This window comes from Denticeps clupeoides, chromosome 15 (assembly GCF_900700375.1).
Source record: "Denticeps clupeoides chromosome 15, fDenClu1.1, whole genome shotgun sequence".
NCBI classification, from domain to species: Eukaryota; Metazoa; Chordata; class Actinopteri; order Clupeiformes; family Denticipitidae; genus Denticeps; species Denticeps clupeoides.
This window is the reverse complement of record NC_041721.1, coordinates 98,205-126,034: the sequence shown is the minus strand read 5'-3', so window position 1 is coordinate 126,034 and position 27,830 is coordinate 98,205. Positions and strand designations below refer to the sequence as shown.

The following is a 27,830-nucleotide window of genomic DNA, read 5'->3' as shown; positions in this document are numbered from 1 at the left end:
AAAAGCATCCATGTGACAATACGAGTGAATTTTACATCAGTTTGACCTGAGGACGCAGCTCCTACCATGATGTAAAAATGCAGCCAAAATTCACACAAGCATGAAGTAAAATCAACCCGAGGTTATTGCAGCTCACAAGAAAGATAAATACACAACGTGAAGTGCAAGGGGAATATTTAATAAGCTTATTTACACACTTTTCACCGAAAATTAGGAACTTTATTTCTTTGACAAAATCGAGGCGTGTTCTCGCTTCTCTTCATAGCAACAAATTGTAGAATTGCTGTCTTTGTTATGCCCCTACCTCTGAAAGTCATTTGTCAGGACTGATAAAAGTCTGAACCTGGGTTAAACGGAGCCACGTGGTCTTCACCGCGTGCTTGATGGATGGACTGTTAGAGGTCCAGAACTGTATGCATGTATGCGTGATTGTTGGCGGTCGGTACTCACATCCCGCCTATGGTCACGGTAGCGCAGGTGCGTTCTGGGAAGTTTCCGGTCTCGCCTCCCGTTGTGGCCGGTCTGATGTAATCCACTGTAACGTTCACCTGTAAACAGAGAAAGAAGAGAGAACTTGGTCTCTCACAAATGCAGACTTCTCAGGCAGGAGAAGACTGAGGCAGCGTGTCAAGTTTTACGTCTTCACGTTAAACACGGCAGAATTACGGCGCCGGCGGCCGCACGCATCACAACAGTGATCAAATGCAGCAACCGCAGTAAATTCCAGCACAGTAATGTGGTAAAACGGGTCACTTTTTTTAACCGTTTGATCTCTATGGGGGGGGTTAATAACCCTCCTGCGTCTGTGTGTGTGCGTGCGTGTGTGTGTGTGTGTGTGTGTCTGCGGGCCACTTTCCAAGGTGACCCTCAGTCAGTGTAAATCACGTCACAGCAGATCGTAGATTTCCCCAGAGGATCCCAATCCAAACACGGAAGCCACTGTGTGCCCAGACAACCACAACCAGAAAAAAATCACAGTGGTTCAAACTGTAATCAAAAATTAAAAATGCTGCATTGTGGGTAAAACAAAACTACAAAACACACTCGCTTAAAAAAAAAAAAAAAAAAAAAAAAAGAAAAATCTGTAGAATTTCCTAGAATACAGTGTGTGGATGTGTCACCCGATCGGGTTTGACGTATTTATAGTAGGGCCTTATGACGAAATCGTGAAATAAAATGGACTCCCCGTTGTGTATAATTGTGTATAAATGCCGTTTCTATGCGTGTTTCACGTTGACTGTAAACGTGCGGTCAGCTATGAAGAGGCTGTCGGTGCCGAATCTGGACCACGTGCCCGATCGGTCAAGCGCAAACTCAGCAAACTCCGTATGGTCCAGCAAAATCTTGGTCATGCAAAGAAATCAGCTGATTCGAAATGTGATTTTTTATTTATTTTTTTTAAATCTCGTGATTCGTAGCAGATTGGGATTCGATTACGGGGCCGCTCGGCCACCACTGGCCCACCATTTGATAAGTTGTTCAAACGTGAAGCACTTAATTTACAAGTGGAAGAATGTGTGATAGTGAAATAGTTCTTTGCATGAAATGCACATTTTACATGTAAATGGTTTTCAAAAGCAAAAATTAAAACCCCAAACACATGTTAAATGTGATTCGTCATATCGCATGTGTTCTTTTCACTCCAGATTGTGAACTAATTTCTAAATGGCGCAACTACAAATAGATAAATCATCTAGCGACACGGCCAGTTCGAACCCGACATTATTGTGGCGGTGGTGACCGGCCAACAGGACTGTACAAACATGCAACAGATCATCAGGCCAAGATAATACAGTTCAATCCCTTAAAACACTTTTAAATTTAGATTTTCTTATTATCTCATTTATCTTGTTTTAGTTTCAGCTCAGTGAAGCACTTTCAGCAAACGTGTTTTCAGTAAAAAAGGTGGAATTGTGCTTCAAATTAAGAACTTTGTTCACCTTTTACAAGTCAATATTGGATTTATGCACAGGAGACAAAGTGACCCTGTAAAACTGTGTTATTAAATGTGATGCAGTCAAAAAAGCTCCACCAGTGCACCAGTGCAAAATGTTCATCTAGAGTCCTGAATGGTCAACATGGAATTCGGAAGAATTAAAATGGAAAATAATGTATTCAGAAAAAAATAAAAAAATGACCCTATAATAGCTTATTAAGTTGCCTGCTTTTATGTGACCCATGCAATAACAACAAAGACAGGTTTGTGGAGTCACAAGTCACATGACCCATCTCAACCTGGGCGGAGTTGGCATGGCGAATGGTACCAAACACTAAAGGTCTCCACAGGTCAACCTCGGCCCCAAAGCCGGATCTCGTCGTTTACGGGAGGCGTTTGCTAACCTTGCCGCGAGCCAGATAGACATAATGGGAATGAATCAGGCCTCAGCATCCTGTAGAGATGCTCATTTCCTCACCGCGACGGTACGGTCTTTTTAAGAAAAATAAATATAATAAATATATAGCTCTGCTTCATCAGGCTGGCGTGATGGGAGAGGAGTCGGGGGCAGATCGCGGGAAAGATTAAATAGCTTTCACTAAGCCATGTTTGATGATGGTGGGGCTCTGGAGTCGATCAGGGGGTGCAGTACCCCGATAAAGACGTCGTTTAAGGGGAAGCCCTTCCAGGGACGTTACTCACGACTGTTGTTTGTGTTTTAAAAGCCACCGGCCCAAAAGGAAAAGGCTTTCGGCAGCAAGTCGGACGTATTTATAGGCGGAGGGCGAGTGAGAGACGGGACGGCGGAGACGGACGTGAAGTGAGACGCATGGATGACCAAAGCCGCGTTTTACAGCAGGCTTACAAAGCGCGGTGTGCCGTCGGCCTAGGTGTGCTGGGGAGGTTCGGTAATACATATTTTATGGATTAAAAAGTGAGCCGCGCTGCTGTGTGAGTGTGTGAGTATAAACTTAAAAAAAAAAAAAAAAACAACACACACACACACACACAAAGAGAGAGAGAAAAAGAGAGAGAGAAAGAGAAAGAAAAAGAGAGAAAGAGAGAGAGAAAGAGAGAGAGAGAGAAAAAGAGAGAGAAAAAGAGAAGATAGAAAAAAAGACAACAGAAAAAGAATCAACTATATAACTTACGACATGAGACCAGAGAATAAAGAAATAGAGAAAGAAAGAAAGAAAGAAAGAGACAGAGAGAGAAAGAGAGAGAGAGAGAGACAGAGAGAGATGTAAGTCCCTTCAACACCAAACAATGGGAAGATGTTCGGAAGAAGCCCCCGGTGCTCGCCGCACTGTAACAGCTGTCTGTAATTTCCTCAAGTACAACAGCAGCCGCTGCGCCCCACCAGGAACGTGAACCTGAGAAGCAACGCAAATGGCAAAAAGCCCAGACACACACACACACACACACACTCACATAAACACAGAAGGCGGTGAGGCCGCGTGCCGATTGCACGCACACACACACACACCAGCAGGCACTTTGAGAAGACGGATTATCCAAACGTGCGCTCTCCTGATAAGTGGATTAATGCTACATTTTCATTTGACTTTTCTGCTGAGGCTGAGGACCCGAGCACGCAGAAGCGCTACTTATAAAGTTCGCCGGATCTCGCCCGGGATTATGTCACCGGCGAGTGGCGGTTTGAATGGGGGGTGGGGGGTGGGGTTTACCTTAATTACCCACTGAGGGTAAACTTCTCAGATCCACTCGTCCCGACAGCGGTCTGATCAAAAGAAGACGTCACCACGCGACTAATAACGGGGGAAAACAACAAGATGCGTGACCTCTGACCCCAGGAAGGTTCTTTAAATACGTGCACCAGGTCGGCTGAAACGTGAACCCTATTTCCAAGGCGACGGAAGCCGGTGGCGACGGGACCCACCCTGCGGACTTCATCGCGACGGTGCAGAGTGACACGCCAGCAATGCAGCTACAGTTAGCAACGCGAGGACAAAAAAACGAGACACTTATGATGTAATAACAACCAATAAAATACACAATATCACCCCTTCAACCTATAGCCTCTTTATAAAATATTATAATTTACCCTCCAATCATAAAAAAACTCCGGTTTAATTTTGTCCTGCTGGTTGCTAGGCCACAGGAAGCGCTGCTTTAGCTGCTCACCCTTCAGTCAAAGGCCGCAGCGCGTTTATTCATAGTCGGCGGCGGTGTCCTAGCAACAACAAAGGGGGAATAAATGAGGGTGTTGAGAGATCAGCGCGCGCGACTACAAACGGACTGCAGGCACCATCGCCATGCATTAAGGCGGCGAAGGCACCGCCCATGTCGCCGCGGCGCGGGTCCTTATCGGGCTCCTTTCATTCTAAAAACTCCGCCAGGGCCATCTATCGCTGCTCAGATGTGATTTAGAGCTGCAATTCTGAGGCTTTTACCAGCCAATAAAGCCCTGACCCATTGAGGCATGGGCTCCACTAGACCTCTGATGGTACCTGCGGTGGAATCTGGTACCTACAAGTCAGAAGCGGACCCTTCAAGGTCATTTAAAACTAACCAAAAAAATTAAACCATCCAGAACCTGCCTGAATGACTATCTGCCAGTAGCGCCTTCATCCAGTGCTGATGAGTTTCTTTGAGGGACAGCTGCAGTCATATCATGGTCGCCGTCCTCCCCACCTTTGATGTACCCCAATTTGTCTACAGAGGTGGCTGTAGCTGCTGCTCTCCATGCTACCCGGTCCCACCTGGAGCACCAGGGGAGCTACGCCGCCTCTTTATAGGCAATCTTCTGATTCTTATTCACTTTGTCCAAAAGTATTGCAACTCTATTATGATTAATGGTAACCTGATGTATCTTCACCCTTAAAATAATATTTTACACGAATGCAGCTTATATCAATGCTTTTTTAAAAAGAAGGTTGCTGATTGGTCTTTAGCTAATAGATGATTTGATATGGCACGGTTGCTCTAAACACGCACGTCATAAAAACCTTCAAAATGGACGAGGAGAGTCGGTGACTAATTAAACGCCAGAGGAAGAGACAGTGACAAAATGGCAGAGCCAAAAATAAGCGGCGGAGCCGAATGTCCTGACGCCTTCTGAGAACATGGAGCAACGTCTGCTTTGGCACAGGTGTACACAGACAGACTGTTGCAATTTTGCTCTAGAAAACGTGCATAATTTCAAATAAATAAACTTGCCGAAAGGTTCCAAAAAATTAGTGAAGTAAATAAATAGGAATATGAAATTCTGAAATTCTCCTGGAGAACTACTAAAAAAAATTCCTTAAAAATGCTCTGATCCAATTTTGATGATTTGTCACATTCCGAGCCAGTTCTTCTGGGAAGTGTCTAAACTTCCTTCATTTAGACAGCATGGACCTTGACTCTGGACAGGAGTGAACCGTTTCTCAGGTTCTTCACAGAAAACCTTTGTCCCTTTCAGATACTACCGTATAGTCTGCCCGTCCTCTTAAATTTTGGACCCTACAGGAATCCTGGGACAGTGTCGGTCTTGTCATTACTGTCACTTGCTTTTGCCTTTGAGCTACATTTACTGTATGAAAGGTGGTGTACAAATAAAAACTCTGCACAGGATCCACTGTGGAAAAGCACACACAGAACGGCACATTTACAGCGGCGTACGGTAGCGACCTGCAAAACACACGCGCGTGGCGGTGTGTGGCCGGTACATTCGGCATAAATACTTACACGCGTGCCTTTTACCAGGCGATAAAACTGGCCATAAAGCCTCTTCTGAGATTCCCCATTACCTTTTAATGAGCCTAAACATGATGAACACGCAGTTCCCACGGAATGCCTCATTGTTTTACGCCGCCGTTAACCGAGAGCACAAGATGTTACGGCCGCGTGTCCAGACAGACGGCGAGCTAAATCGCGAAGGCAAACACGGTTTCTACACACCAGGCAGCCACTCGAGTCCAAGCGCCATCGAGCGGGCGTGGCTCAGTGCAGCCAGGTGTAATAACGCTTCATTCTGGTCAGTCCTTCAACCTAATTTACTGGGCCGCACACAAACATGGAGCAGTAATGCAAAAGCACTACTTATTTATTTCACTCTAAATTATTTTATAATAATTACTATCACATTTTTATTACTATTATTATTATTATATTACATACTCTATATACTACACATATTAACATATTGCTGCTACTTGACCGTCTGGTTTGTCTGGACCTGCACTGTATTATGGGGTCAGTTATTAGGTTATTATTACAAAAAAAAATGAAATCAATAAAAAAAAAAAAAAAAAAACACACACACACGTTATCATCATCATCCTGATTTTCCAATCAGCAGCCAGTGTTTGATCGTTCCGGCAGCGTACCTTCTTCCCAATGAGCTTCTTCCTCAAGAATTCCCTGGCCTCAAACATGTACGGGATGTCGTAGAGCGGACGGAAGCGCTTGTCCTTATCCTTGTTCTTTTCCTGTGAGAGGGAGAGAGAGGGAAAGAGATGGAGAAGCGGAGTGTCACTTTATGAATAAAACACAACAGCAAACAACAAAAACAACTCCCCTCCACCGACCGCGCCTTCACACAAAACACTGATTCTCGGCTGAATCCTCTGCAAACAGGAGCTTCCGGCTTCCTTTAATCCTCATTAGGAAATAAAGGAGCATAAATAAAGGAAGTAAAGATTAATGTTGCGTGTCCCGCTTGGAGGCCATGCCTGGTGAGGACAGGTAGGCCGAGGGGTTTTTCCCACGGCTGAGCCAGGATCACAACGCTTGTCTGTGATTGACAGAACGGCGACACGCTACTCACATACCAAGCATCAAAGCAGGAGGCATTTGCACTTCTCAAAAATGTCAAGAGCGCCCGACAGAGTTCGTTCCTCTACCCCCCCGGCCCAAACCACCACGACGCATCATCTGCAACCCCGGACCCATCAATCCACAGAACCCGCGGCCAGAGCTGACGGAAAACTCCACAACTGTTGCTGACAGATAAACAGTGGATGAGAGTTTTTAAAAAAATATCAGTATAGACATCCACACACACACACACACACACACACACACACACACACACACATATATATACACATATATATTACACACACAGACACACAAGAGAATGCCAAGAAACTAGAATATAAAACATGTTTTCACTTATTTCACCTTTTTTTGTTAAGTACAGAACTCCACATGTGTTCATTCATAGTTTTGATGCCTTCAGTGAGAATCTACCAACGTAAATGGTCATGAAGATAAAGACAACACGTTGAATGAGAAGGTGTGTCTAACTTTTGGCCTGTACTGTTATATATACGCATAACTGCACATATGAAAATGGAAATGGTGTGCTGTATGTGTGTCAGTCTTTGTATGGACAGCTGTTGTAGAGCTGGGTGCCACAGCCTGCCACTGAAGGAGCTGCTCAGTGCTGTCAGGGTCTCCTGCATGGGGTGGGAGATGTTGTCCAGCAGGGATGACAGCTTAGCCACCATTCTCCTGTCACTCGCCACCTCCACACTGAGTCCACAGGGTATCCTAGAACAGAGCTGGCCCTCCGGATCAGCCTGTTCAGTCTCTTCCTGTCCCCAGCAGAGACGCTCCCTCCCCAGCAGGCCACACCATAAAAGATGGCTGAGGTTACCACGTTTTTTTTTTTTTTTTTTTTTTTTAAATCACCAAAAAAAAAATGTTTTTTTAAACAGTCCTTCATCTCCTGTAAAACCCAATTATGCCACAAAACATGGCATTATATTAAAAAGGTATTCATTTCCCCACCCTTAAGATAGTGTGTGTGTGTGAAATATTCATGTTTACTCACAATTTACTAATAATATGGATAATCCAAGCCCTCTGAAGACCCTGTATAAAACCATAATAGATATTTTATTGTTCCCAATCTCCTGGTTCTCTCTTGTGCACAATTAAATACTACATCACACTGCTGGGTTGTTATCAACAACAAAACCGGTGGTAACTTGACTATAAAAGGTCTAATAAGTGTTCATGCAGAGCTGGTCGAACCAAATTAGTGATCGCAATTCAATTCTGAATTGATTCTGGCATATTTACCCAATTCCCGCAGGAACTGCCAATCAGAGTCTTCCTTTTCCTGAGCCACGTTGGGCGTGTCTCACCCAGAGGGCTTAACGTGACGGACCGGCCGAGTTGAAGAAAATGACTCTGCAGCTGAGGTGATTGTTCACCACGGTCACACACAGTATAAAATTGTGCAGAATATTGTAAAGGTTCGGGACGTTACGAACATTTCACTGCCTTCAAAATGGGAAGGACGTGAAGGACGCACTTGTGTGTTCTTACATTTTTCCATATTTCCTTTTTGTTCAGCCATGTTATTTTGATTTATATGCTAATCGAATGTTGAGCATTTCTCTGGTTTTCCATCCAGTCCAGATACTGTCAAAATCTGTGTTAGAAAAATGTATTAAGTTGCTTTGGCTTTATACAAAACAATTACCATAAAGTAAAGTTATTACTTTTATACAGGCTACGCTACTGATGGAATATTATATAAAAAAAAGAAATATTCTCAATAAGGGGAAGAAATGGTGTTAACACTACTCTGGAAAGACCAGGTCTTGGCAACCCTGTGCATCCAGTGCAGGACTAAACCTGTTCTTACACCAGTACACCAGGACGGGAGGACGGAGAGAAGACAGGGCAGCCCATTTCCTGCCTATAAATATCCTCGGGACGAGAGCAGAGAGAAGTGCCTTCTAGAAGGAAGGATTCTGCAGCGTTTGAGCGCGGCTTTCAACTCGGAACGACGTGGGAGGAGGAAAAACGCTCGAACTGGGGCCGGACTACTGTGGGTGGCGCAGAAGGTGCCAGTTTGCCATTTAGCGGCCGCCGCTTGACCTGCAAGATAACGCGCCGCGCCACAGTGTGCAAAAGTGAGCGCGCTTCCACTGCTACCAATGACAACAAAAATGACCCACAAACCACCCCTACAGAGGCGGGTGCAAGACGGCGACAGACAAGCAGTTACGAAACAGAGGGGCCACGCCAGACAATTACACGAAGCGATTTCTTTTTTTAAATAAAGGAGTGTAATAAAAGGAAGGCGTGCAAGATCTCAGTTGCCAGAGCCAGCGGCCAGCCTCCCTCATTACGGGTGGGTGATGAACGGCGACGCCGAGAGGGATGAACTTGGGGCCCGGTGACGGGGCAAAGCCAGAGCACCAATTAGAGGCTCCTGGGGGCCACGCCTCCAAAGGAAAACCAATCAAGAGCTTCCACAGAAAACCCCGTTGCTTCTCATTTACATTTTAATTATTCTGGTCTTGCAAACAAAATAACGGTTTTATGATGCGGATCTGCTTTGCATTTGAATCTGCTTTGCATTTGAACCCCCCAAATAAGGGAAGGTGTTGTCAAAGCTTTAAAATGAATCACCAGTGTCACCACGGTAGTCTGTTGTGGCTTTTCTGCGGTTTGTGACGGACATGGAAGCTGTATTAATTAGCCTGCACTTGTGTGATCTACTTTAGTCGAGTTATAGTATAGGAAGTTGATGTTTAATTACCGGAAATCTCGGCATCTGCATGAGAGGGTTTTCTCTTGCCTCCTTCTCAGCACGTCACTTCCGGCTGAGCTCCAGTTACTACAGTGTGAGGGGGGCGAGTGGGCGGAGCCACAACAGTGACTGGACATCAAATCGCGCGGCAGGGCGAAGAATTTTCACCAGAGAGCAGGGGGGTTAAAAATAAGTAAAATGATCCGTGATGACATTAATCCTTTTAAATTGTGGAACTTCGATGGTTTATTAATCTTTCAGGGTATTAATTAATTAATAACCTGAGCCTGAAATAAACTGCACCTCATGACCCCTGCCTCTGCTTTCTAAGTACTTTGCGGGAATTAGTCAGTCAGTCAGACACCCCGATTCAACCACTGCCCTCAAAAATCTCCAACGGCCCGCAAAACTTTCCTCCAATCAGCAGCCGGCGCCACGGTCTCTTATCGGAAAGTGTCCACGTGCAAAGATGAGTCACGGAGTCGTTCAAGGGCCCTGGGCAGAGGTCTCTATGGGGCTAGCATAGACACAAACCATAAAAATGAGCCTGCGAGCCAGTAATGGGGAGCTCATTATATAAATATGAGAGCTGGAACCTCTTGTTGCGAAACAGTAATAGTTGATCTAGTTGACACACACGCACACACATTACAGTGGGAGGAAAGTTGACTCAGAAGCAGCCAAAGTATCTCCCATAACCCTCCACCCTGCTCACTCTGCCCCAATGTAGAGCATAAAAAATGATGACTAGAGCGGCCATCTGAAAATAAAGGAATAAATAAAAGTACATGGTCCCACAGGCGGAGGGACAGCGCACGCGAACGTCACGTTTTGTCTCGCTGACACCCTGTCCCCACTCCCCAGTGGAGGGAAGTCCTGACCCCCTTGTGATATCAGCAGCATCATTGCTGCACTGGCCAACCACATGGTGAAAAGAAAGCAGAAGGGGGCGGGGCTCCGGCATAAATTTCACCCATAATGTAGGGACAACACTTCAGACCTGGAGTTTACACACACAGCCTTTCGAAGGCCTTTGGAGTAACAATATTTGCATTAAACCTTGCCAGGTTAGTGCACATGTATGTGTGTGTGTGTGTGTGTCTGTGTGTGTATTAGTGTATACAGGACCAGCAGAATAATTCCTCCTCCAGGCAGTGTAGTGTAGTTACATAACTGCAGAGATTAGCATTCTGGTGGTGCGAGTGTGTGTGTGTGTGTGTGTGCGCGCATCTGAGCGCGTGTTCTGTTGCTCGAAGACGTTTTAAATGGTACACAAAATGCTTATTATTCTTGCACATCCATTAACCTGAAAAATATTTATGGCTAAAAGGGTGGGATTTGGCAGGGGACGCCGCCGCGGCACGTTAAGCGCTATACGCCATCAAACGTAGCCGCGGGACGTGCAGCTTGCACAGCCAGGGTACACAATGCACGAGGACTGATGATGCTGATTAGACACAAACACAGAGAGGGTCTGCAGAGCTGGAAAGCTTTACAAATGGCACGCTTATTGAAATACAACCAATGGCTACCCCCAAAATAACAAATCCTTAAACCATTTAACTACATTTCAATATATTGGTAGAGGATGCAGCAAATCAATATCAAGTCATGTTTTTTTCGTCCCACCCTAATGCATGAACGCTTCGTGCTAGTTCATATTTGTTGAATTAAATAGTAAACATTTGCAATTTCACTTTAAGTGTTGTGGCATATTTTGCTCCAAAGAGCAGTATCTCCAGCTTAAATCTCGATTCTGCAGGATCTATAGCAAGAGTAACATTAAAGACAGAATCAGGACGGGTACGTGCCTGAGCAAGCGTGCGGCACCCAAACAGAACCTGCCGCCGCCGCCATACGACGGTGCAGCCGAGCACGAAACGCACTCAGTCACGGCATCTGCTGCAACCACCGCAGGACCTCAGATATGCGCGTCAGCGTCAACATCTGATGCCACCGTTCCTTTCATACGGTCCCACGCTCAAAAGCCTCATCCAGCTTTCTGTAGATGAAAATTGCGAGTGACCACTGTGCAAAACGTTCCTCGCTTCGTCCAATTATTCCCCCGTGGATCTGCCCGTCTTTTATTGGACACGTCCGCTCTATTTTCGACATCAAAGGCCTCCTCAAGCCCATTGTCTTTAACGGGACGTGAGCGTGCTGCTTCCATCTTCACTGTTCTCCAGCCTTTAGTGCATCTACCCTCTATTGCGGGGCAGCACTATTAACTTGAGGGGCAAAAAGGGCAAAAAAAAAAAAAAAGACCCACGGCTCAATGACATGACAGTATTCCGGATAGTTACGTTGCTTTTAAAGGGGTTAAAGTGAGGGGGGAAAAATGCTTCGTCACGGTCCAATAGTTAAGAAGTGCTATTTGGAGGAAGGATTAAATCAATGAGGAGGAAAACTAGGGCTGGCCGATTATGATTATGGTGATCAGCTACGGGCAGAAATCTGCACATACGTAAGCGCACAGGAGGCGGTAAAGCAATCGTTGTTCCTCGCTCATGAAAACACAGTGGACTTGGCCCAACTGCTCGGACGCCATCAGCACCAATTTTTCATTTATTCCACATTTCTCTTGTTGCTGTTTTGTTTGATGCGTTAATAAAATGTTGAGCTTATCTCTGGTTCCAGTGATGAAGCTCAAAGCACTACGCAAATGTAACGACCCATCATAATTCTGGTATTTAATAATAATCTTAAACTTACCGTTAAAATGGTTATTTGACTGTTTTCCTTTGCTATTTAAAATCAGAAAGAGCGTAAACAGAAGCCCTTTGAGATGAAAGCCCACATCGTTGACCCCATATTAACCCTGGAAGTGGGGAAAGTTGTGATCTGTCTGTAATTTGGACACATCAGAAGGTCTTTCTTTCCCCCCTCAGAACAAGAGGATAATAATCTTCACTGTTCCATAATCGTCTGCTTGATCTGATTAAGTCAAACGTTTGAGCTGCCAGGATCTAGATGAATTCTGAATTCAAGGCTCGTCAACATCACTGTCGCCATAGATACGGCCAGTCATGAAGATTCGCGTTGGGTTTTCTCGGCTGCATTCACGAGGATTAAAAATAAATACATTTAGATCCCACGTGAAGGCCACATTTCTCCATCGCCGAGTAATCAGTGGTGCAGGGGTGAAAGGTCGCCTATGAGGTGCTGGGGGACGCATTTCTAGCTGCTCTCGCCTTCTATTCCTCAACCGTGCTAAAGGCGACGTCTGTGTTTCTGTTTATACAGACCAGCAGTGGCGAAGGAGGTATTTTCCTGCGTTTTTCTCCCCAGCTGTGCTGATCTGGGGCGAGGAGGGTGTGTGTGTGTGTGTGATTATAATATGTTGCTGTGTATGTGAGATTGAGGCTGATTGTGCAGGAACAGAGGACGATGCAGACCCGAAAGTCCCAGGTGTGGAGGTCTCTGACCCAGCAGCGCCCCCTGGTGTTGGAACAGGAAGCCTTCTGTGACGTGACTGAAAGTCTAAGTGACGAAGACGAAGGAACGCCCTTTTTAGGAAGGCAGGGCGGGGCTACAATAATCCTACACATCAGTGCTTTAACCGCAGCGCAGACCCCATGGATTCAGTAACAATCTTAGCGGCACGGCACCACAAAGGAGGGCCAGCGTGGTCTCGTACCTCGCCCTCAATCCTGGGAGGCCGGATGCTGGACAGGTGGATGGGCTTGTACTCTCCCGAGTTCAGCTTCACGATGATGCTGTCGGCGTTGACGACCTGCATTACCTGGAAACAGACACACACACACACAGAGAAAGGAGGGATGATGAGGACGGGCTCTCCAGATAAACGCCTCTGCAGGTTCATCAGCTTCGTGTAAATGGGGGTGGGACGAGCAGGGGAAATAAGTAAATAAATCATCTCATCATCTAATGACAAATGTGTGCCGCCACCTCACTAGAAAATCCCACCCTGTGATCACACCATTAACACGCCATTATGGAGCCGCGACAAAAACGAAGACGAGGCCCTACAGACGCTTCACAAATTCGAGAACGCAGGCGAGAAAAGGGAGGGGGGGTGGTGAGAAAGATGCGGGGCAATTTGTTCTGCAGCGATCTTCAAACGCGAACAAGACCAAAAAAAAAAAAAAAAAAAAAAAAAAAACAAGGGCTGGTAAATATTGCATATGGGTGAGATCCCTCAGGACGAGGCAGGAGACAGATGAGAGGACGAGCTGATTGGGCCCTGGAGGACGAGAACGGCAGTGCTGGGATGCCGCCACGTTGTCCCGCCAAAACCACACATCAGCAGCAGACTAAGATCGGGCATTTTTCACCAGAATATGCCATTATTTGCTCAAAGGCGGCATTGAATCTAACATTTCTGAATATTGTGAATATCATTCACGTTCATAATTAATTACTCTTGCTGTTGCTTATAATAAAAGCACATGCTGTATGGAAAGAGGCATCAATGGAGTTATTTTTCAAAGAAGTCCGGGAAGAGGACCTCGAACACAAAAAGAACGACCTGCAGCTGTAACTGCTTTTATATGCTAATCGGCAACCTTACCTGCGCATGCAAAATAGCCAAGTGCATTAAAATAAGTTTCCACGCAGCCCCGCTGCTGCTAGAATGAGATCAGAAGTATTTCAGGAGAGCATCTCACTTCCTCCAGATAATATGTTGAATTATAGTTCAACTACGGTGGTAGTGGCCTAGTGGATAAGACACTAGCCTATGAACCAGAAGTCCCAGGTTCGAACCACAACATCGTGTCCCTGAGCAGGACACTTAACCCTGAGTGTCTCCCAGGGGGGGGGGGTGCTCTGGATAAGGACATCTGGTAAATGTAATAATGATTATTACGTAAAATTTACAGCCGTAGTGACTGGGCCGGGAATTAAAGGCCGACATATATACCCCACGATAACAATTATCATCACGATTATGCGATACTGAACCCTTCATTAATCTGGTACGTTCATAACAGAAAAGAAAAAGTGCTGATTAGCGTTACAGTGCGCGATGCGGTACGTTTCAGAGATGAGACCATTTAAAACTGCACCATAACTTTTGGTCGTCAGGGCACGTGCATTTTTGGAGGAGGTGCATTTTATGAGCTCTGTGCAACACAATTCCATCCAAACCAGGAGCCAGAAAAGCAGAAAAGGTGCAGCTGCGTCTCCTGCAACAGACTTCAGACGATCAATAAGAATCTATTGACATCAATAATATTGCACACACACACACACACACACAGAATATCACACACACACACAGACTAAATTACGGTTACAGTGTTCACCGATATGTACTAGAACAGGATGACATTGGTCATTTCTGCCCAAACTGACCAATCGCTAAGTCTGTCATTAGGGTGACATCAGGAAGAGAATTGAAACAAGGAGAAATAAAACGCCGGAACGTTTATCAGGTCCCGATCTCAGAAACAGCACTGCTGCCTCAAAGGTTCTCTCTCCACTACACACACACACACACACACACACACACACACACACACACACAGACAGAGAGCAAGAACAAGGTCACAGCCCCCAAAACAACAAGCTCCCCGTTTTCTTCCTGTCTCCTCTCGTCCAAGTGAAATGAACGCACAGATAAAGCAGGGAGGGGCGAAAATGGCCGGCCAGCACATTTTCTGGTTAATTAGCAGCTGCATATGTACAGCGTTTCACCGCAAGCTGCCAGGAGGGACGGCCAAGCGGCGTGACTCACTGCATGGCGGTTCGCACAGCGCCACTGCTGCCTCCTGCAGGACACTGGGGGAACTTCATCTGCAGTCAAACGCTACACAACCACGCTTTTCCACAGTTACACATTCATAATACAACACATATTATACACACACATATATATGTATGTGTGTAAGTTTGCCTGTAAAAGTGGGAAACTTCATTCTGGTTGCAGTTTATCCATTTATTAAGGATGGTAAATTATCAGGGTTTGGGACCAGCACAGAACCTTTTTTGCTGTATGACGGGTGGGACAATAGATTACAGTTGTTTTTGTTTGTTGGAAAATTGAAGAAAAGAAGAAGAAAAAATAATGATTTTGTAATAGCATGATACTAAATTGAGCTGGATGACTTTATTATTGGCCATAAGTATTTAGTCTTGTTAGTAGGTAAAACTGCACAAACTACAAATCACACAAGCACCAGAAATAAAATTGGGGACAGTGGACTGATGACAGGTCTCCTTATCCCCATTCCTGACCTCCAGTCTGGCAGAGTGAAAGACATGACTCAGCTATACAGGCAAAGTGGACAGACAGGAAGCCAGTCAACGTCTGCCATCCATCAATCATGGACAAGACGTCAAGGGCACGACGGGATTAGGGGTCACACGACTAGAGAGCTAAAAAGGCGTCACTCTGGACAAAAATCAAGCTTCCGACATGCACTCCAAAAACCACTGGCAGCACGAGGACGTCCCCAAACAGAGCAGCAGCTACTTAAATATTTACTACATACAGGGAGCCTTGACTTTGGCGCGTCACCACCAAGACATCCCCCAAAACCAAGAGAGCTGCCGCATAGTCCGGTTATTTCTCTCTCTCCATTTCCTTCTCCCTCATGCCCAATCCCAGGGCTTAAGGAGATCTGAGGCATGCCAGTATAAATGATTTATTCATCCATGCTGGTCTTTTTCTGACTCAGGAAAAAGCTGCACAGCAAGTGTGTTTGTGTGTGTGTGTGTGTGTGAGGATTTTAAACTCATTCAGTAAGCAGAACTGCAAAGCAACACCTTTATGTAACAAAAGGGTATCCATGAATATTTTAAGGTCTTAAAGTTCAGCTCAGAGAAAAATAAAATGTCATGTATATTTTTTGAGAGTGAGACAGAGAGACTGGAGCAACTTTCCACAGCAATAAAAAATAAAAAGCCTGGTCAGGACAGGTCCATATTTTTAAAGCCATCAAGAAGCATTACCGGACACATTCCTAGGAATTTCAATACTGAGATGCATTTACAAATGAAATCTCTGGGATTTTAATCGCTGCCCCGGCTCGCCTTTGTAGACAAGGTATTTTCTGATTCCAGACATTTCCACTATTAAACTCAAAAAGATTCCCTTTAGTATTCAAGTGTAACATTCCTGAACCTATCATTATTCAAAAAAAATACTTGATGTGTATTTACAGATAATTGGCAGTGATTGGGTGTGTGGGGGTGGTTTTATGTTTTTTTGTCTTGGTTATTTCGGTTATGGCATCATTGCAACCTGTTACTGTGCATTACTTTTCTTAGTTTATATTGCAGATTGTGTTCTTTGATCATGCCGTATCAACTTTCAATAAAAAAATTATTATATTTTCTAAAACATGTCAAATTTGATCTATTATTATAACCTGGCGATATGGCACACAAACTACACATCCCATAATGCAGTGCACGTTTTGCTGACAAACAGATCCCTACGCATGGCACTGTGGTGACTGAAGCACAAAAAAAAAAAGAATTTCGAGCTGCTTCACAGCCCATTTGCCGTTGACGTGGAACTTGTACAGATTCAGCTGCAGTGTAAAGATCACGTTCAGCAAGGCAACTGCAGCGCTGCATTATGGGGTCTGTAGTTTGTGTGTTATCACAGGATATGGCCCATGGTCTGTAAGTTTGACACCCCTGCTCTAAAAGGATCATCGCATACTTTTTGGCACCCGCAGGGATCCATTTTGCACAGATGCCCAAAATTGGACTGTGCACAAAGTTCCAAATTTTCACACGCTCACAGCACACTTCTGTTGGGAAACCTGTTAAACACGGACTCCTCCATGAAATAAGTAAATGGACCTGCTCCTTCCAATCTCTCAACATTGATCTCGTTCCTCTCAGAGCATCAGTCACGTCTCGTCTTGAGCCTCCTCTCATCAAATCAAGAGCAAGACCTGCATCCAGACTCTTCAGCTCTGGCTCCTCAGTGGCGGAACCAACTGCAGAGTCCTTTCCCATCTTCAAGACACATTTTTTAAAAAGAGTGTCTACTGGACTAAAGACTTCAGTTAATAAATCAAACTTAAATCTGATTTAAGTATTCACATTTACAGCATTTATCCAGAGCGACTTACTATCAGTAGTTACAGGGACAGTCCCCCCCCTGGAGACACTCAGGGTTAAGTGTCTTGCTCAGGGACACGATGGTAGTAAGTGGGATTTGAACCTGGGTCTTTAGGTTCATAGGCGAGTGTGTTACCCACTAGGCTACTACCACCTCGAATATGGGTATATAGGTATGAAGATCAGATGTGGGCTACAAAGCACTGATTTACGTCACTCTGGACAAGAAATGGCGGAGAAGGGCGAGTTGAATGCAGGGCGACGGGTCTTTACCTTCGCAACAAACTGTCTGTCCTTTTGGTCCAGGTTGGCGGTGGGAGCCACGTAGTCCTTCCAGATCCTCACCTTGCGTTCTTTAGCGGCCCTGCAGACCAGGCATGGACCAGGGTTAGGGTTACACAGCCTCCCCGAAACACGTGTGATTCCTGTTTAATTTACACCTCCACTTCGTTCTATACAGTTAAATAAGTGTAATATTTAAATTGTTCACACTGCACAACTGAATGCTACAGTTACGTTAAAGGTTGGCTAATGAGAGTTTTATATAGAGCCTCAAATTCTTAAGGAGGTTTATCTACTAGATTACATATTATAAAAGAATACTAGTGATTTATGGTAAGGACCACTGAGGTGGTCAAACTGGGGTGGCGTAGTACTGACCGTTCGGCTGCCCTGAGCTTTTCGGCTCCCTGAGTGTAAACGGCCATGGACCAGTCCACACAGCGCGCAAAGCCCTCCTTCAGCAGGAGTTCTGTGATGTTCCCGTTCTGGCATGACAAGACCACAATAAATAAATAAATAAATCGAAGCCATAAATGAATAAAAATAATTAAGTCACGATTTCATAAAAAAAGAAAAAAAAAAAAAAACGGGTAAGAGTTCTCACCGGGTGCAGGATGGTGCCCAGAATGACCTGGTTGGGGCAGGACTCCAGGATGATCTGCACGTCTCTCTGGAGAAGACGCGACTCTGTGAAGAACTTTGCCTCAGCTGCAAAGGATTCTGGGGTCTCACTGCCATCCGCCTCACGTTTAAACGTTGGACACTGGACAGAGATGCAGTGTGATGACTTTTTTTTTTTTATTATTATTTACTCCATGACAAATTTAAAGTGGAAAGTGTCACCAACCTTGACTCCAGACAGCATGACCGTGACCAGATAATGATCAGGGAGGAGGAGAGCGCGCACCACGCTGCCGTCTCGAACATGCTCAATGATGGCTAATAATAAGAGCAGAGAGACAAAATGAACCAGAGGACAAGACCGCAGCACATAACATACAAAACCCAGGGACGTTTCTATTTATTTAACTGCGTGTAGATTTACAGTTACATTTACATTTACAGCATTTACCAGACGCCCTTATCCAGAGCGACAATCAGTAGTTACAGGGACAGTCCCCCCCTGGAGGCTTAAGTGTCTTGCTCAGGGACACGATGGTAGTGAGTGGGATTTGAACCTGGGTCTTCTGGTTCACAGTCGAGTGTGTTACCTGCTCTTATCCAACATATACGTTTTATAGCGTTTGCATATTCTGGCTTTCTGCAAATAACCTCTCTCTGAACTGTAAATATGACGACAAAGCATACATTTTATTAGTATTTACTTATAATTACCGACAACCAGTAGGTCCTTAAACCCACCCGACAGCTCAAAGATCGGCCCTGATGCTGACGTAGGGATAAGGTGGAACATATGAATAGTTTACATGACTGTTCATGTATATTGCATGAAGATATGATCACTACGCCAGTCACTAGCTCCGTACATATTTGCAAGAATCCAGTTAGTCACTTTCATATTTCTTGACAGCTTGTCATGTTCTACAATTCCTCCGCATATGAAATGTATAATTCAGTGCATATTGTAATGGATCGTGTCAGAAGACGTGACCCAGCGCAGTAATTCTGCGTTTAGTCATCAGGCACAAAGCTGGGTGACACAATGGAAATGAACCCAGAATAAAGTCAGAGACGAACAAAAAACTGCATTTACTTCCCATCTCAAAGTTCACGGTTCCATCTCCGCGTCTTCCAGACGGAACTCCTGACGGGGGCAGTGGTGGCCTAGTGGTTAAAGAAGCGGACCGGTAATCGGAAGGTTGCCGGTTCGAATCCCAAACCGCCAATGTACCACTGAGGTGCCACCGAGCAAAGCACCGTCCCCACACACTGCTCCCCGGGCGCCTGTCATGGCCGCCCACTGCTCACTCAGGGTGATGGTTAAATGCAGAGGACACATTTCAGTGATTGTCACTGTGTTTGACAATCGCTTCACTTTCACTCTCTGACACGTGGGAAGCGGTGAGCTGATGCCTGAAAAGCCATGTGCTGACAAACACTTCACTTTCACCTCAAGAAGAGAGGCTGGACATTGGACACGGCCATTTCTCTCGCCAGGCCAACCTGGTTGACGCCTCCGAGCAGCCCAGGGAGGTGAAATAGCCACTGGCAGACTGAACCATTTTTTTTTCCTGGCAGGTGAGGAGAAGGGGAACGAATTTGACTCCAGTCCCAGAATCACGATTTTACTTCACTACCGTGCACCTGCTTTCCTGACGGAATGAAAGTGGGACTCATGGCGGAAAAAAAAAAATCTGAATTCATTTCTCCAGTTCAAATAAGAGAAATGGGTTCTGTGCCACTGTACAATATCAGACAAAAGGCAATGTGTGAGTGTCAGTCTGTACTGGACATGGCAGGGAATATTTGTATAAAATAACAATAATAAATTGCACGTCACCCCACAGATTTTTATGAGTATTGCATTTCATTTATCATTTTCATTTACAGCATTTATCAGACGCCCTTATCCAGAGCGACTTACAATCAGTAGTTACAGGGACAGTCCCCCTGGAGCAACTCAGGGTTAAGTGTCTTGCTCAGGGACACAATGGTAGTAAGTGGGATTCGAACCCGGGTCTTCTGGTTCATAGGCGAGTGTGTTACCCACTAGGCTACTACCACCCCAGAACATCCACTGATGATGAATGCTCATGACATTGTATAATTTTTCAAAATTATATACCAAAATCTTTCCAATTACCATATAATTTGTATAATTAATTATGTTTTAATAATTGGCAGGTTGTTTTATATAGCCAGTGCAATATTACCATTATTTCCTCTTGCATTATTCATTAACTTGGGTCTCTTTCTAAGTTTGGTTTCATGTAAACTGGAAGATATATGTACACACACACAAATTTTTCCAGATCTGAAATGTAAAAATACATGTGTAGTGTGCTGTATACGGAGTGCAAGGATGCAACGTGTGTACGTGTGCGACTCTCACCGTTGACTGGCTTCTGGTGCATGGCATCTACGAAGTTGCGAGGATTCTCTATGCTGTATTTCAGCTCACGGATGGTGTGGGAACCACTTCCTTCAGACCACATGCCCTTCCTCGCAGCCTTTGCCTGGTCCTCCAGGTCACATAGTCTGGCCTGTTCAGGGCTGAAGAACATGGAGGAAAATAAAAACCAGCATCGGCCGGCAAAAAGCAATAACCATAAGACAGAAAATGAGTGTCCTTTGTTCACGTTGTGATGTGACATACCAAGTCCTCTCGCAAACAACGTTCTACAATCTTGAGTTGTTCACATCTTAAAATTTAAATCTAATTTTCCGTGGCACTGTTGTGAAGTATTTCACACAAGCTGTTAATTTGCTGTCCACTAGTCATCGTCATGGAAACAAATAAGTAATCATTTTAACCGAGAAAAGACCAAGGCCGAACCTCTAGGTTTACCACGTGGGATACGGGGGGCCGCTCACATTCGTACTGGTTTTCAGGCCATTCACTGAGCATCCGCATGACGAGCAGATCCAAAAGATTCTGAAAGATCGGATCCGGGTCTCCCTGATAGGCACCGACTGGCGACTGTGCTCGGCGTGCCAATTTGCAGATTACAGACACTCCTCAGCAAGATCAAACCCCTTTGAGAATGCCGCGGCTTCTCGATAAAGCCTTCAGAATGCATTAGGCCGTATCAAAAGCCAACACATGTTTCAATTAATTCCATTGTTGCACCAAAAGCCGCCATTATCTTTAAGGGGGAAATGACAAGTTTTGATTTTGGCGAGAGAACTTCGTCAGAAGACTTTAAATGAGGCTCAATCGGCCAGCGCGAGCTGATTAGGTCCGACCGTGATTATCGTGCAAGCGAGAAACAAGCAAAAGTGGGACTCGATTAAAAGGCGCAAAGAAGGGAGACGGTACGTTCCAAAATGTTCTGATCCTAATTGGAGTGCTGGATTGGTGCCCAAAAGTGTTTATTTCATACAAATAAATAACGAATCATTATTTTCGCCTGCGGCCTGGACAGATTTTGGTATGAAAAATAACGTCTCATCACGATCTAGGCAGCTAATGACCAGGATGTAATAATAAAATGAAAACTGATCAGATGACAGGAATTGAACACTACAGCCTGGCAGGGAATGGGGAAAAACTAAATCTCGATTAATTATGGAGAACGGGGATATTTAATAATGAATCCTGATTCATTAAAAACTGCTTATGGTTTGCAGTCGACTGTCCCAGGAAGGAGGAATGAGGGTGACTAACGGACCCGTCTCGCTGCAGAAGCATAACTGGAGCATCCGTTCAATAATTTATCACAGCCTACTTTCTGATCAGGCCGACGTACCCGGCTGTCCAAGGGCCACCATACCTGGCGCCCGGTGCCAGGGTCCAAACAGCCGTTCCTGAGGACCAATGGAGCGCGGGGCGTGCTAATGAGAACGCCTCTGGGTAACGTCCCCCGACCGGTGGGGAGGAGGACGCCAATTTCAGCCCAGCCAACATTCAGAGCAATTTCACGGATCTGCACGTGATGGGTCATTAGGTGCATTATGACCTCATCTGCAGCCCCCCGGACGTTCCACGCTGCGCCCACCGAGCGCCGGAGCTGTTCTGGGTCGGAGGAGTCATGATTATAACGTGTGCAGGAGAATACGAGAGCTTGAATACGAGTGAACCAAGGAACATATGAGACCCTTTTTTTTTTTTTCTTTTTTTTTTTTATTTCCACCGCTAAGCTACACTGCCACCTCCTGGAAGTGAAGTGAAAAGAAACCTAGAGCGGAAATCATTGACATGCAGTACTGTAAAAATTACAAGTTTTATATTGTGCTCTTTTAAAGATGGCCTTAATGGTACCTGATCTGCAGGGGTGAAAGTAATTGTTTTTACTTTACTTGGCAGACGCTTTTATCCAAAGCGACTTACAAGGAGGAGACACCAGCAATTCTCGTTCAGTTTTCATAAATTGTGAGCCCTGATAAGGCCAAAATTGTCAGGAATAGAACAGGCAGGGGAATTGTTAGGTGCTTTTTGTGTGTGGGTGTGTTAGTGTTGGACGCGTTTGAAATACTTTTTGAACAAGTGGGTTTTCAGCTGCTTCTTAAAGGTGGCGGTAGTCTCGGCTAGTCGAACGGAGCAGGGCGAGATGTTACACTAGCCAGGGACAACAAAGGAGAACACAGTCGATTGAGACCGGATGTAGAGATGGATGTAGACTGGGGTTCTGGTTCTTTGTTCTACGCAAGCTGTGATTTGGCTGCATTATTTTAAAATAAATCTGGCAACACCAAGCACAATTTAATGTCTGTTACAGTCAAAGATTCTTCATCAAAGATTCTTCACTTTCTCCGCATAGAACTAATACTAAATAGGTTTCTTGCACTGGATCCATTAAAATGGCTCCATCTTAGTCTCCAGAACCACCAGGGCATCCTAACTTTTGACTGGTACATTATATGCAAAGGTGTTTCAAAAATGTGTTCCTTTTCCTAAAACAAATTTTTTGGCATAAATTTTGCATTACGGACCACAACAGTTGCGACAGACAGACAGCAAGGAAAGACCGAGCCTTACTTGTTCCCCCTGATCCCCTCTCTGCGGACGGTGGCCAGGCCCTCGGCTACCAGGGACTCTGCGATGTTCTCGCCGGACGTGTCTGGAGGGACGTGGACACACAGAACTTTAATACTCGGAATGTGTGAATGCTTGGCTGAAACGGTGACCCGACCACATCGCAGCTTAACCCGCCACCTCTCTCGAGCGATCAAGGGGGTTTAATATGAAACCCGTAAGTCTTAACTGACAGGTACAAGAAGTAGTCCACGTTTTAGTGTTTTAGTATTGTCATCACAATGTGACCCACATATTAATTAGTTTTATGTAATGTAATTTTTCATCTAATTGTGTTGAATTATTTTCAGACGAAGTCCTCACCTTTCCCCAGGTAGACCATGCCGTACTCTCTGCCCTGTGGCGTCTTGTTCTCCACGTTAAAGCACACCTCCTTCCCAATGATCTTTTTCCGCAGGAACTCGCGAGCTGGGAAGGCCCAGGGCTACAGCGCAGAAGAGGCGAGTTACGTCATGTAAACAGCAGCAGCGTACACCTAACCTTTAAATATATTTTCGTGTGAACATTTCAAACATAACGGACATAACAGCTTGTGCAGGAACAAGCAAAAGAAGAAGAATGAGATAGTTGAGAATTTGGCAGAAGAGTGAAGGTAACGTTGGTGACGTTGCTGTGGCGGTGCGGGTCGAGTCGGTCTGGACCCACCTCGTCAGGAATGTCCTTGGTGTCGGGCTGGCTCTGGGCGGCCCGGCGGGCCAGCGCTCCGGCTCGGACGTTGCTCAGATTGATCTGCCTCTCGGGGGGCGGACCACCACGAGGCTGGCCTCGTACGATGATGGCGCATCCAGACAACACCTGGTTAAAAACAGCCAGAGAAGAAAGTCACGTTTCATCTACTGTTACCTCTTCAAAGCCAGTACCAAACAAAACTCCACAATATTGTGAACATGCATACATAACGTCTGCTCTATAGCTTTATTATTAATCCCATGCTGTTGGTCCTGGTATATGTAGGGTTGCAAAAAGGATCAGTCTTGCGCCAAATCTTGTCCCTTTTTATGCATTCATCTCATTAAGTTCATTCACATATGCTGACTGGAATTAAAGGATAGAAATGCAATTCTCATCATGACTTACCAAATTAAAACTGAAGTAAAAGTTCTGACAAAAACACAGCAAGCAAAACCGCAGCAGAGTAAAAAAACTAATGATGGCACCGGTAAGTCAGCAGACCTTTCACACCAATTACTGTATATCACTCTTACCTGACGACATTCTAGACTCTTACCGATTAAATCACTCTTACCCGACGACATTATAAATCCCTCTTAGCGATTAAATCACTCTTACCCGATGACATTATAAATCCCTCTTAGCGATTAAATCACTCTTACCCGACGACATTATAAAAACCACTCTTACCCAACAACAAGCTAGACTCTTACCGATTAAATCAACTCTTTTCCGACAACATTATAAACACTCTTACCGATTATAAACACTCTTACCCGACGACATTATAATCACTCTTACTAGTGCTGCACGATTAATGCAATCGTAATCGCGATGTCAGTCTGTGCGATTACATGAACGCAAAAAGCTGCGAAATTATTAGTATATTGATTGAACATAATCACTCATTCTCTCAAAGTTTGCGAGCTGACTGAAGTCTCACTTCAGTCGAATGTGACATGTTCGGTCACATGACTTTTGATTCGGTTCAATGGAGACCTCAGATTCGTGACTTGCATAGACATATGGGTACATGTACGTCAATGTCGCCGCCATATTGCGATAGGCTCTGCTGTGGCGTGAAGCATATACATGTCTATGGAGAGAAGTGCATAAAAATGCCTCACTCTTGTGCTACTTGGGGCTGTACAAACCGCTGTACGCTCCAAACCAGATCCCGGGGGATTACATTTCATAGGTAAGGCTGGACAATTGTTTTGAATATATTTGGCCATTATAAAATCCCATTTTATTAGTCTTAACCTTAGCTAAGCTAGGCTAAGCTAGCAAAGCTATGCATTCCTGTGTTCAAGTCAGCCTCCACACAACGTTTTGGCTAAATTTAGGCATTAACTATTTAGACTGTTCTTAGCTGTTTAGTTAACTTTCTCAAACTTTGAAGGTTTCCTAAAGAAATTCACCTCAGTTTACAAATCTTAACCTTAGCTAAGCTAGCAAAGCTATGCATCCCTGTGTTCAAGTCAGCCTCCAAACAACGTTTTGGACAACGTAAGAACTATAATACGGGATTTTATAATGGCCAAATATAATCAACAGTTGTTTAGCCTTACCAGGGTTTGTCGTTCGACAGTTATGTAAAGAGTTTTTTGTGATTATTTAATTTTGTAGAATATTGTATTTTGAAAGCACTGGGCATTTCAAGTTGTTATAAGTAGTTTGTATGTTTCACTTTGAAATGAAACTTTTCACTATTAGTAATTTGTATGCGACTTTTCATTGATATACAAGCAAGTGTCCTTTATCATATCGCATATCGCAATATTGATCTCAATAATTGCAATATGTCTTTTACCCCAAATCGTGCAGCCCTAACTCTTACCGATTAAATCACTCTTACCCGCCGACAATATAATCACTCTTACCGATTATGAACACTCTTAACCGACAACATGCTAGACTCTTAGCAATTAAATCACTCTTACCCGAAGGCAGAATAAAATCACTCTTACCCGAAGGCAGAATAAAATCACTCTTACCCGAAGGCAGAATAAAATCACTCTTACCCGAAGGCAGAATAAAATCACTCTTACCCGAAGGCAGAATAAAATCACACTTACCCGAAGGCAGAATAAAATCACACTTACCCGAAGGCAGAATAAAATCACTCTTACCCGAAGGCAGAATAAAATCACTCTTACCCGAAGGCAGAATAAAATCACACTTACCCGAAGGCAGAATAAAATCACTCTTACCCGAAGGCAGAATAAAATCACTCTTAACGATTATGAACACTCTTACCAGTCAACATGCTAGACTCTAACGATTAAATCACTCTTACCCGACGACATTTTAGCGATTAAATTGCTCTTAGCGATTAAATCACTGTTACCCCACAACATTATAAAATCACTCTTACCATTAAATCGCTCTTACCCCACAACATGCTAGACTCCTACCGATTAAACCACTCTTACCCGACATTATAAACCACTCTTACCCGACATTATAAAACCACTCTTACCCGACATTATAAAACCACTCTTACCCGACATTATAAAACCACTCTTACCCGACATTATAAAACCACTCTTACCCGACATTATAAAACCACTCTTACCCGACATTATAAAACCACTCTTACCCGACATTATAAAACCACTCTTACCCGACATTATAAAACCACTCTTACCCGACGACATTATAATCAATTTTACCGATTAAATCACTCGAACATGCCACATGGCGGTATAAAAAGCACGTGATCGGCGCTGTCACACCAACTATAATAAAATATAAATGAATATTCCTGGTTTGGAGAGTGAAATGCGCGTAAAAAGAAGGGAACTTTCCATCCGTCCCAGTTACAGCGCTTGTAATAAAACAGGCAGAGCTGAGAGTCGGGACGAATAATCGTCCAAATTTGACTTAATTCCAGTCAAGTAAAGAGAAACCAGACAGAAAGTTAACTTCCATGAGGGTCTAAATCGGCCAGATGAGATTAGCGCACGGAGCGCGGAGGGGGCCTGAAATCGACGTGTCACTTTCTGGTGGTCCCGTCCCGTCTCGTCTCAGTCCCCAACCGGCCGAGAGCGACAGAAAAAGAGGGAGAAAGAATAAAGGAAGGAGGAACGAAAGAAAGGGAGGGAGGGAGGAAGGAAGGGAAGTTCGGGGCGCGGTAACAGGTGGCGCCCTTATTAACGCGGTCGGTCCGGACCGGACGGCTGGGTCGCCAAGGAGCGACAGGGGAAGTGACAGCGAGGTCCCCGTCCTGCCCGTCCCGTACCCCCGCAGACGGAAGATAAAGTTGTGGAGCCCCGACTCGCGTCCCTCACCATCTTCACGATGCCCCTCTGCAGCGCCGGACCCTGAGCCGGGCTGCCCTGCGCCTGTGCCGGTGCTGAAGATGCCATGTCCGCGGGTTCGGGTTCGGGTTCGAGAGCGGGTGCCGGACCGGGAGTCTGAAGCGAGGGAGAGAAAGGCGGCAGATTACCCGGAAGCACACGGGCCCATGCCTGAAATGTACACGTCAAACTGTTACTCTTCCGGGTCGCGCTCGCCGTGACGGCTGCCGATGGGCCGCGCAGCCTGGTGACGTCACGGAGCGACACGTCAGCATAGTGATCGAGATTTATACTGAGAGTTATACTGAATAAAACAAGGAAATCTGTACAATCTGTACATAATTCAACAGTACTGAAACTTCTCAACAGCAACTGTGAAATATTTCAGGAAGGGACTATTTAAAAGTGTAAAGCCCACCAATACTCCTGATTAAAAAGTGGTAA

The 27,830-nt window shown here is 44.9% G+C and overlaps 1 protein-coding gene across 1 annotated transcript in view; it reads right to left on the bottom strand.

The window, feature by feature from the left end:
- Window positions 1-27,565, bottom strand: part of snd1 (staphylococcal nuclease and tudor domain containing 1) — a 120,774-nt gene extending 93,209 nt beyond the window's left edge. The window contains exons 1-12 of the mRNA XM_028954212.1: window positions 27,378-27,565; window positions 24,058-24,207; window positions 23,716-23,836; window positions 23,356-23,437; window positions 20,770-20,930; window positions 18,604-18,695; window positions 18,361-18,519; window positions 18,135-18,241; window positions 17,748-17,838; window positions 13,072-13,176; window positions 6,268-6,369; window positions 451-548 (exon numbers count right to left, since the gene is read on the bottom strand). Of these exons, the coding sequence (XP_028810045.1) occupies window positions 451-548; window positions 6,268-6,369; window positions 13,072-13,176; window positions 17,748-17,838; window positions 18,135-18,241; window positions 18,361-18,519; window positions 18,604-18,695; window positions 20,770-20,930; window positions 23,356-23,437; window positions 23,716-23,836; window positions 24,058-24,207; window positions 27,378-27,455 (1,346 nt within the window). The 5' untranslated portion in view covers window positions 27,456-27,565. The remainder of the gene's footprint in view (window positions 1-450; window positions 549-6,267; window positions 6,370-13,071; window positions 13,177-17,747; window positions 17,839-18,134; window positions 18,242-18,360; window positions 18,520-18,603; window positions 18,696-20,769; window positions 20,931-23,355; window positions 23,438-23,715; window positions 23,837-24,057; window positions 24,208-27,377) is intronic.
- Window positions 27,566-27,830: the final 265 nt, after the last annotated feature.